This window comes from Limulus polyphemus, unplaced genomic scaffold (assembly GCF_000517525.1).
Source record: "Limulus polyphemus unplaced genomic scaffold, Limulus_polyphemus-2.1.2 Scaffold568, whole genome shotgun sequence".
Taxonomy (NCBI): domain Eukaryota; kingdom Metazoa; phylum Arthropoda; class Merostomata; order Xiphosura; family Limulidae; genus Limulus; species Limulus polyphemus.
Genome location: NW_013666178.1, coordinates 85328 through 97854, shown reverse-complemented (window position 1 = coordinate 97854; position 12527 = coordinate 85328). Strand labels below are relative to the sequence as shown.

The 12527-nt window shown below is 31.2% G+C and overlaps 1 protein-coding gene across 1 annotated transcript in view; it reads left to right on the top strand.

Annotated features, from left to right (window-relative positions):
• Positions 1–643: 643 nt before the first annotated feature.
• The window catches only part of LOC106459150 (potassium voltage-gated channel protein eag-like), a gene marked incomplete at its 3' end in the record, with an annotated part of 96006 nt that continues 84122 nt past the window's right edge, over positions 644–12527 (top strand). The window contains exons 1-2 of the mRNA XM_022385578.1: positions 644–670; positions 8739–8827. Of these exons, the coding sequence (XP_022241286.1) occupies positions 8749–8827 (79 nt within the window). The remainder of the gene's footprint in view (positions 671–8738; positions 8828–12527) is intronic.

The window sequence follows — 12527 nt, the reverse complement described above, 5'->3', positions numbered from 1 at the left end:
ATCCAAAAAAAGATATGATCTTTTATAAAATTTCGAAACTAATAATAAGCTATACTATGAACAGCTTAATACATAAAATGTGCATAAAAAGAAATGTAGCATTTGGCTATTAGAAAACATCTGAACAAAATAAATGAATATCACGTTTGATCTTACAGTTCATCATTGTCTGTAACAAAACAAATATGTATGGATACAAGGTAAGATTTTGATCTGTTAACTGTAAAAAAAATCTATGAAACTATTTAGGATTGTTTATAACAAAATGTAAAGGAAGGCATAGTTAAAACTAAGATGTTTTAAAAGGACGAAATATGATTGACATTCAAAGAATGTCTCAATACTCCAAACTATGTATACGAATATAGAGTTTATACAAGGTAGAGAAGTTCAAGTTACATTAATATTAAATTCTGTCTCTAATTGCTTTTTAACAACTTATTACTTGTATCTTAATGTTTATTTTTCACAAACTTATTTGATTAGTACTTTCTTTATGGTGTTATTATGTTCACGCTGATCACACATTCACCTTTTGTGTTCTACTTTACGTATTTTGCAGGAATATTGTGGTTTAAGTAAAAGTCCAAAGATACAGATTTTGAGTGGATTGTTTATATTTATTCAACTTTTTTTACGACGTTTCAACCACTCTTGTGGCCATCATCAGGTAACTTTATCGATTTTTGTGAAATATTGCGCAAGCATTTTGTTCCAATTTAGAAAACATAGAGGGTGACACATGTGTTTTGATATAAATTAGGTTTTACTTCAAGGAATAATATATATAAATGCTTCTTTTTATTTTTCTTCTATCAGTGTTGTTCTCATTGCATAATATTTTAAAGTTGTTAATGATAATTGCATGTTGATTCATTGTACTGTGTTCGTAAATGTGTGATAGGAGACTTTTATGTTCTTTGATACTAATACTTATCCCCATCACTTATTTCCGTTACCTAACACTATTGAAGGCTAGGAAATATTATAGTAAATAATTTACTTTAAATTTTGTGCTTATTGGAGGGATGGTGTATAAATTAGAGAAGAGGGGATGCCTAGGGAAAAAATTTCACATTTCTCACACTAAAGGAGCTTAATGATTTTTTTTAAATATTGCCTTAAAAACTTTTAAGAACTTAAAACATATATATTATTAAAATATCCAATATATGCTCAGATTTTATGCTACACTAATTTGTATAACATAAATAAAAAGTGGTTTAATGAATGTAACTCACTAAAAACCTTGTGACATGCGCAGTGGGGAGAAGATGGTATAAAACTAACGTCTCTAAATTCAATGTATATAATACCAACTAATGAATATGAAATTATAAACTCTATAAAAACGGAAAAATTGCAGGAAAATATACGATTACAGAAGAAGTTTTAAAATAGTAATGAAACTACTATCATTATACCAAAATTTAAAAAAGGAAGGAAGTAAATGTGATTTAGATAATTACAGACCGATTGCTTTATCATTTTCTGATCAAAATTTCTCGAAAAGATTGCTAAAGAAAGAATAATAACATTTTTAGATTCGATAATTGCTTTCTGAAAATATTAACATAGATAATTCATTAATTGCAGTTATTAATAGATTAAATAAATTGATTAATGATTAGAAAATAGCATACGCTTTTCTCTAGATACATCAAAAGCTTTTGACACGATTACACAAGAAAATTTTCTAAAATACTTTAGAAAATTGGAATAAGTGGTTGGTTGTATTAAATAGAAAGCAAGTAATTAAAACAAATAATGTTATAAGTGAGCTTAACTTCAGGAGTACTGTAAGGATCACAGCTCGGCATGGCCAGGGGCTAGGGCGCTCGACTTACTATCTACGAGTCGCGGGTTCGCATCCCCCCTCCCACCAAACATGTTTGCGTTATAATGTGATGTTGGTAAAAGAGTAGCCCAAGAGTTGTCGATGGGTGGTGATAAGTAGCTGCCTTCCCTCTAGTCTTACACTGCTAAATTAGGGACGGCTAGCGCACATAACCCTCGTGTAGCTTTGCGCGAAACTAAAAAACAAAAAAACTAAGGATCAGTTTTAAGTCCATTACTGTTTCTATTATATTCAAATGATTTTTGTGAAATTACGTTTAATGGGGGAATACCAAGTTTTTCCAGATGAGTGGAAAGTCTAATAATGGGGTCATAAAATAAATAATGATTTAAAATGCATAAGAAAGTGATTTATAATAATTTATTATGTTTAAATGTAAAGCAAACACTGTGTATGATATTTTCTACAAAAATCAAATTAAATAATTCCAAGTGAATTATTATTATGAGAATTGAATTGGCAAATATTTATGTGTCTAGAATAATATGGATATTACTTTAATTCTACAAATATCAGAAAGTATTAAGTAGCTTGAAATAGTATTAAGTTGTGGATTAAATTGGGAAGAACAAATGAAAGTAATAGAAAAAATTAAAATATCAGCAGAATTATTTTGCTCTTTAAAAAATGCTTGTCTGAGAATCAAACAAAATATAATCTAGCTAATGTAAGCGGTTTGATACAGATATCAGATGTATATTATAACTATCACAATAGTGTCATACTATATTACATATCAAAAATTTAAATATACTACTGCTGCATGAATTATACACTTAAAATATTAAATATATTCAATTGGTTGTTATTATTTGTTTGAAACACAATGGGCTATCTGTGCTCTTCCCACCACGGGTATCGAAATCCGTTTCTAGTGTTGTAGGTCCGCAGACATACTGCTGTGCCACTGGAAGGCTGGTTATTATTAAGCACAAAGTTACGCAATGGAATACCTATGTCTTGCCCACCATGGGTATCAGAGAATTCGCTAGCACTTTCATTGCAGAGATGGCACAGACGCCCTTTTTTCTCTAATGTTATCAGAAATTGGCATAGATGCTCTATCTCTGGTGTACATGCCGCTTTTCAGCTAGCTAGAGCGTCCCAAAGTCAAAAAACGGCTGATAGCCAAAACCGAGCTTTCTTGTTTTCATTCATCAACACTTTCCTTCAACAGGCCTAGTGCCTACCTAGTTCTAGCATTTACTATTATTTGATCATCATTTCATAGAACAAAACAGTTTTCACGATCTTTGACTACCTATTTTGTTATTATTCTATACAAAATTTATAAAGATTTAGAACACACTCTATAACCTAATAACTCACGTCCCCTTCGTATAAAAAAGCTATGTGGGTTGGCTACTGAACTTGAAAAAAAGAATACGATAGGGATGGAAGCCGACATATCACTTGATCCGGCTGATTATCACGCAGCAGACTAAGCCGTCTCGACTTTACATGGAGAATAAAATCTCTACATTACTGGCTTCCTCACTAACAAAACAAATAGAACCAGAATTTCCAATCGTAAAATTTTACTTTATTGTAAGATAGTCATAAAGATATTATTATAAAATTAACCGGATGAAAGTTGAGATTCTATTCAAACACCAAGCTTTCGATGGACAAAGTGGGGAAGTCATTAATGTTTTTTTTTGTTGTTTTTTATCCATGTAAAGTCGAGACAGCTTAGTTTGCCATGTGGTCATTAGCCGGATCAAGGGATATGTCCATTTCCATCCCCATCTTGTTTGGTTATCTTTGTCAAGTTCAATAGCCAGCCATTCATAGGTTTCTATTTAGCGATAAATTTTTTTCCTAATACTTATCAATTTTTGGCGTCGTATTGCTGAGCCCCAGGAGGAGCAAATAAATTCAGTAAAGATATTCAAGGCAGACAAAAAATAAAATTAATATATCAGGCAAGAACTGAAGAATGTTAGGGTTTAAAACTTCCTAAACTAAAATAAGGAAATATTTAGAAAAAATATTATTTACATCAGCACCAAAATTTTATAATAATATTCCAAATGAAATATGATTAGCATTTAGTAATAAAAATATAATCTGTATTAAAGAAAATAATTCATATAGAGAGACCAGTCTGTTTGTTTGTAATTAAGCACAAAGCTACACAATGGACTATCTGTGCTCTTCCAACCACAGGTATCGAACCCGCTTTCTAATGTTGTAAGCCCTCAGACTGTGGGGCAGAGGTACGATAAAATTTATTTATAGGTTATATATAAAATAAAAATTTTATCAGTTAAAAAACATGTATTAAAATATTATAAGATCTAAACATAGGTTTAAACTGCATAAAATGTAATGAAGGAATTATTAATCAATATATTTATTTACGATTCACAATTGAGTAATCTTGTAGGTATTCTTTTCTTTTTATGAGATTCTACTGTATAGTTTAAATGTGATACTAAAAACATAGTTTGATAGAGTGAGACATAAAAAATTATGATATACTATGATTTGACCATACCATCTAGATCTCAAAGGATCCTAACAATGTGAATTGAAACCTTAAGACCATGATTTGACGAGTATTATCTTAAGAAGGCGAACTGATAGGATGAAACCTTATCAACGTGATATATTGGAATGTGCTTCTAACAAAGTGGAGTGATGGAAATCGATTATAAAACAGCGGTTACAAATTTTACAACATGGAGTGACGAAAACTAACAAAACATAGTAATTTGATGGCATGTAACTTTCACAACATTAAGTGATAATAAGTTACCATAACACAGTGAATTGGTGACATCTGATTCTAACAAGTGGCAGAGCCCATACTATAATTGTGATGTAAATGGATGTGATCCTAAAATGCGATCTAATAGGCTGAAACCTTGCAACATGATTTGAGACCTTAAAATTGTGATCAAGACAGATACCACCTAGCAGCATGGTCTGATAGTGTTGCTTAAGAAATTGATATGTATTGAGACTATGTATTGGAATTAAGTTATTTACAAAATTCATATTTCACAATTCGAAAAATGTTGGAATGATTATATCAAGAACCGCAGAAAACTAGCATATTCCCAAAGTGAAAAAATAAAAAGACTTTAACAAAATTTATGCGAACACTCTTAACACAAAAAATTTAAACAACGTCTTCTTAAAACATTAAATCGAATATGAAAAATCTCAAACGGTTTTATCGGGACTAGAAAGCACACCTTTCTTTCTCTTTATTCACAGGCTGTCACCTTATTTAGCAAATTATTTTCTTTCTACAGTTGTAATTGTATTATCACACGTTAATTAATGAAACTCGGTGCTACATTTGATTTAACGCTAAAACCTCAAACTTTGTTTCCAATGTATACATCGGTCACGCAGTTAGCCGAGGATGTTCAATTAAGTTTTCGTTATCAAGGCATGTTCAAATGGCTTTCGTTTTTATTTTTGATAAAATTAATCTTATAAAAATGTTACTGGAAATTATGTCAATATATTAATTTTTAGACAGATAAGCATTTTATTCTAAAACGTTTTCACTTCTATTATTATCAGACAGGCGGTAGCACTGCCTATGAAGGGGTGGTTCGAATTGTTCATCGAAATATTATTTTAAATATCTCAACAATACGTCATCAGAACTTTACAATACTATACAGTGTTTCTTTCATAACAATATCTATGTAATGAGTGAGTTACAAGTTCTGGGAATGTCTGTAAATATCAGAGCAAAAAGTCTGAATTTCTTATTCTTTTTTCTGCTTCTTCTTTTTATTACGTGATAACTTAAAAATGAAAACAATGATGTCAACCAATTTCACTGAGGTATTAATAACGAGTAGTAATTTAAAAATAATAATAATGAAAACGATGTTATCATTACCCCTTGAAGATAGTTTTTTTTTACAGAAACTTCATGTACAAGTGTGAAACAGGAATACAAGCCAATAATAGATAAACAATAAGTATTTAAAAAATACAGTAAAATAAATAATACAACTGGAACCTCATTGTATTTAGAACTGATTAAACACAAAACTTTAACAAACTTAATTAATGCGAACACTCTAAGCACAAAAAATTAAATTAATAATAGCAAATGCCATCTTTACTATCTTGCTTGAATTGCTTTTGAAGGATTGATATTAGCCATTCCTACCTTTACTTCTTTTTTTGAAAAGTTTTCTTTACTTGTAACAAAAGACCCTATATCGCTAAGACGATCCACTCAACTCGAAAAAGTAATTAGGCTAACTGCAGTGCTCCAAGCGGCAGGTTTGAAAGAAAGCACCTGTGTCGTTGATATTATCTGCTACAGAAGCAAAATAATGTATAAACAGTCACTGCAAGCTGACTGGCTGCCTTATAAGCAGCCACTACAGAATGACAGACTGCCGTATAAACAGGCTAACAGGTTGCTATATGAATAACCACTGCAGACTGATATGTATATCATTTTTTTTGTAAACTTAGATACAAAATATTCAATCTAATATTGAATAATTCCTGATGTGTTTTTTTGTGTGAGTGTGTGTGTTTACGGAAAACAATTTCTGTATTGTGTTCAAATGTCATGATACGACTCGCAAATTTCGTAAAACGTTTACTGTTAAACATGGTCACATATTTGAACAAGTATGCACTGAGACGTGAAAATACAGACGCTATATTACGTTATTTCACACTATGAGTAATATCAGTAAACCCACCTCTCCTTAATTTGTTGCTACTTTCTACACATAGTTTCTCGTTTATTCTTATGTTATTTTCCTGAAAAAACAAACATTGTTTTGTTTGGCACATTTGTTAAAATAATGAATATTAGTTTTAAACAATAATGACTAAAAGCTTCCGGTACCGATTACATAAGATTTTATTTTTTAAGTCGATAATTAGCCTTTGCTTATATCTATACATTATAATAAACAAAACTTTATTATACTTTGAAAACCACAGAAATCCAAAGTGTGACTTTCAAACGTTTGAAATACAAAGTTGATAACTTACGAAAACACAGTAAAGAAATATGTCCTTGGCTAGGACTTGAAACTAACGCTAATGAATAATACAATATATAAATCCAGGTTAATAAATATTTCAGTATATGAAGGAATGAGGGGGGTGGGGGGGGTGGAGATCCAGACAAAAATAAACTAATTCCAAAATAACACTATTCCGTATTTAAACTACAAAATCATTAACAACATCGAGCAATAATCAGCAATAATATTGTTCAGCTACATCTCATGAACTAACTTGTTTCAGTTCAATGAAGTATTTTTATTCACTTGTTAGATCACGAAATTACAAATTATGTGATCGTAATTTATGTAATCCTGTGCAAAATATCTGTATATACTCTCGTGCAACATTAATGATATTTGTACGTCTCCACTAGGGGAAACTGATGTCAGTCTCATAATACATGCAAAATACTCAAAATATACGTTATCATATAAAAGGTGAGTTAGCGTTTTAAATGTAACTAAAAATTCATAGATAAACTAAACCATAGATTTTGTTTGTTGTTAAGTACAAAGCTACACAATGGGCTATCTGTGCTCTGCCCACCACGGGTATCGAAACCCGGTTTCTAGCGGTATAAGTCCACAGACATACCACTGTGCCACTGGCGGACTAAACGATAGAAGGAATAATAAATGAACGATAAGGAAAAGCACAATCAAATAAAAACAGAATTTGCTATCTCACAAGCTGTAGTCACGAAATCCTATTTCACTTACTTATTAACAACTGGAAATTAGGCTTAACGTCCTAACTCAAACAATATTTTGAAAATCATTTGCTACATGATGTCATGTAATTCAATGACATTTTTGAAAAGGTCCTGAAGTAGCCTTTATCATTTGATAAGAGTGAAAGAAACAAAGATATTAAAACATATACACGGTAAAATTTAAGTCACTTTCCTTTTTATATATCTGAGTGGAAGAGTGTATTTTGATAATAAGAATATTTTAAATGGAATAATGCAGAAGTCTGGTGCTAAATGTATTGGTTTATAGTACTAGTCAGAAACATGAGTCCAAACCCCAGTTCAATTGTAATCATTAGGAAAAATGAAGTAAAGTCTCTTAAACTTCACATGTAATATTAGGATTCATTTACCAAAACTCAGCCTTCACACAGGTCATTAGGAAAAGGATAGCTATTGATGTTAAAGTCGTGTTAACGTACAGTTAAAACCAGGACGCAGAAGATTACAACCTTGGTTACTATGACGATAAGCATGCGCACTGTTTCCGTTTAAGCAATCTACAGCGTGGGCACACATCGTTCTCATGCAATCACGGAAAGTTAGGAATATAAGCGCTCTACATTCTCGTTTCCAGGTTCATTCAGGTCCACCAATTGAAACTACACGACAGGCTCGAGAATGACGTATTTGTTGGCAGTCAGATGATAGGACTGCCAAACACTTGAAAGAGGTGAACACCTTACAAATAATCGCTTGATATTCATTTTTGTAATGCTTGTAAACTAAACCTTAAACTGGAGATTTTACCTGTTAAACTGTTCTTCTTGGATCAAATTGAACATTCCTTATCTGTTTCTAATTTGCTATTGGCTCAATGTTCAAGCAGTTTGAACTGAAGATTTTACCTGTTAAACTGCTGTTTTTTGGTCAGATTTGACGTTCCCTGTCTGTTTCGAACTGTGCTGTTGGCTAAATATTCAAGCAGTTTGAACAGCAGATTTTACCTGTTAAACGCTTGTTCTTAGGTAAAGTTTGACATTCTTGTCGGACTGGCTGTTGACTATTTGTTCAAAAAGTTTAAATTGCACAAACACACAAACTAAGTAACGTATATGTTATACTCCGACTTGGTCCTCTCTGATTCTGTTGAATATGACCCTCACTCCTTATTCTTAGGTATGACATAATGCCAGGGGGGAGAAGAGGTCTTGTTGCTCCCCAAAATACCTTCCTGGAAAACATCATCAGGAGATACAACTCATTTGGTAAGTTATTCTCCTTAATCTCTCCTGCACAGACGTAAGATAAGTTATGTTATTGCTTAAAAAATAAAGTAAATGAATAACGACAGCGTCAAACTGTCACTTTTCGTAAGTAAGAAATGGGTGTTATTAACAGTTTTATTTAGTCCATTTTAATAGTTTGGAAAAATTAAGTCATGTCTCTTAAGCCTTGCATATAATATTATGATTCATTTTGCATAACTTCGCTCTTACACAGGTACTTTTCTAAAATTGTGCTTTGGCTTGGTTTGTTATAAAGTTCGCGCAAAACTACACGAAAGCTATCTGCGCTAGCCGTCCATAATTTAGCAGTGAAAGACTAGAGGGAAGGCAGCTAGTCATCACCGCCAACTCTTCGGCTACTATTTTACCAACGAATAGTGGGATTGACCGCAGTTTATAACGCCATCTTGGCTCAAAGGGCGAGCATGTTTGATGGGACGGGGATTCGAACCCGCGAACTCCAGATTGCTAATCAAGCGTCCTAACTACCTGGCCATGCCGGGCCCATAAAATTGTGTGTTACTAAAACATGCTCTTCAAGTAGGCTTAATTGGTCGGAATTCATAAACGTTTTCATTTTAGGATGATATTTAGTTATTGCTTTGTCTACTTTACTTTTTTTATTTTATCTAAATTTAACCTATAATGATGTTGGTCCATTAAAATGTCAAAAATTATATAGTCTCGTTTTCACCTCAAGATCACCACAGTTACTATAGTCTCTAACATGGGTAAAGGTTTGCTTAATGTGACTAAGTACTTACGGTTGTTAAAAAAACTTGAAAAAGAGGATTCTGCTGTATTTTTTCATAATCAAATTTCAATATGACCGACCTTTGTTTTATCTTTATACATTGGTATTGAAACATGCTGTTTTTAACCATATTAATCTGGTTTGGTTTTATATTGCTCATATACTAAAACAGTGAGAAACGAACGGTTTATTCTGTCGAAACGAGGGGTGAAGTGTTTACTATGGTTATATGTTTTGATTATAATTTATATTTGCTTAATAAGTCTTTATTCAAATTGACATACTTTACCATCTTTATTACTATATTCAAACTGTACAGTTAATAATAATGTTGCATTTATTTTAGTTTAATTAAAGTACTTTTTTATGACTTTGAATAATACACAAACACAAACATGGATATATAATATGTTTATATAAATCAAAACGTTTATAATAATACTAAAAAAAATGCGAAACAATTTCAAAAAATGTTCCATTACCAGTCTATGTCATCATCATTAACTCATAATGGAAAATGTCTGTGACCGTAGCTCTCAAAAGCGTTGGGGATATTCCGTCGATCAGACAAGATCCAAACACAGATGTCAAACTAGTCTGCAGTTATAGAGAATCAGATAGAGGTTAGCAGTTGAGTGTTTGAACCCACAGCGTCTCAACTCCCACTGCCTTGTAACACTTGTATTAGCCGTTTATTTCAGATAAATATTTATAACATTAAACAAACTAAAAATACGGATTAAGGTAACAATAGAAAGAAAATGGATTAATTTTGGGAATTTCTGTAAACATTTACATTCTGTTCTTGACAAAACTATTAATATTTCGAAATTCATAATAAAACAATTATTTGAATTAAATGATACAAAACTTAAATATTGGTCGAAATATATGTTAAATTTTGAATTCTAATATATTCATATTAAAGATTTAATTATAGATCTAATTTACAATAAACATTCCGGTAAAGAACAAAAGAAGCAAATTTTATATGGTAACACATTTTGACATAAAATATATAATGATTTATCTCTACTAATATTGATTCATAAAAGTGTTGAAGAAGAGATATTTCCTATTAAATCATTACAACCTATAGTTAGTTTTAAACACAATAAACCAATAGGACCTCTCGTTTTTAATTACAAAAACTGTATTCAAGAATTAAATCCCAAAGAAATTGATAATTTACCTTGTAACTGTATCAATAGTGAATGTATTGATTCTTTTCAGAATCATATTGTTACAGGTAATTTAGAGGTTTTTAAAAATAAGGACTTAAAACTGGTTTTAGAAAAAGGTATCTAAAAGGATTTAGAAAAAAATTATCATTATCTTATAAACATTATTAAACAATCTCATTATCCTCCGTGTTTCTCTTCTGAATTGAAATTATTTTTTATTAATTCTATAAAAACAGTTAAATATTTCTTTTAATACCTTTAAAGATAAAATTAGAGAAATTAAGAAACAATTTATTATTACCGTCTATTAATAAAGCATGTTGGAGCTTTAGTTTTATATGAAAATGTATATGCACAAATTTTAATTAATGAAATTAGTACAACTAACATACTTACAAAATATGCATTAAATAATAATACATTTATCACTAATTTGGAGAAAGTCATTAAAAAGTGGAATATAAATATAGATTTTTACATGTTCTAACTTAACATTTTGGTATGTAATTCCGAAATTGCATAAAACCCTTGTTAAATTTAGGGTTATTACAAACAAAATGGCAGTAAGAATTGAGACGCTGTGGGTTCAAGTAGTCAATACCTAACCCTTAACTGATTCTCCATAACTGCTGACTATTTTGATACTTGCGTTTGGATCATTCTGATAGTTGGAATATCCCCAACGCTTTTGGGAGCTATGACCACAGATATTTATCGTTATGAGTTAATGATGATGACTAGGACTGATAATGGAACATTTTTCATTCTCATTTTGGACATTTTGATTTATATTAATTTTATTATTGTTATATAATGCTGATTACATCACATATTTACAATTAATATAAATTATAGTATTAGAATTATTGATTGATTTATATTTATATATCTACATAAGTATGGATATTCAGAATTTGAATAAAAGAAATAATGTTCTCAGAATCAAATCTGCACCAGAATGTAGTTATTGGGGGAGGGGGTGAAGGTCCCCATCCTTCATTGATGATCAGCCTAACTGGCAAACCACACAACGGAACATAAGCATAAAAGACGAAAAAAAAAAGTATAGAAGTAACGGAGATAGTGAAACACTTGATATTCAGTATTGAAAACAGAAAATGATTCCTACTATAGAATAAAACAGAGAAACACTGTCAGACTCTGCTGGACGTTTCGAAGAACGGAGCTTGTCAAAAGTGGAACTTCCTAATGTTCATTAATGAATCACTTATCTGACAAGGAAGAACATGTTTATACAATTAAATAGAGAGAGACAACTACACGCTTCTATGTTGTTGTTGTTGTTGTTTAAATAGAGAGAGACAACTACACGTTTCTATGTTGTTGTTGTTTAAATAGAGAGAGACAACTACACGCTTCTATGTTGTTGTTGTTTAAATAGAGAGAGACAACTACACGCTTCTATGTTGTTGTTGTTGTTGTTTAAATAGAGAGAGACAACTACACGTTTCTATGTTGTTGTTGTTTAAATAGAGAGAGAACTGCACGTTTATATGTTGTTGTTTTTTTCAACTGTTCCATATGTTTGCACGTGAGTATTGTATTTTTTTCTTCCATCTGGAATAACACTTGTTCGCTTTTGTGTTTGAGCAAATAAGCATTCATCAGTGAAGAAGCTGCAACGGCTTGTTAATAAGCATTCATCAGTGAAGAAGCTGCAACGGCTTGTTAATAAGCATTCATCAGCGAAGAAGCTGCAACGGCTTGTTAATAAGCATTC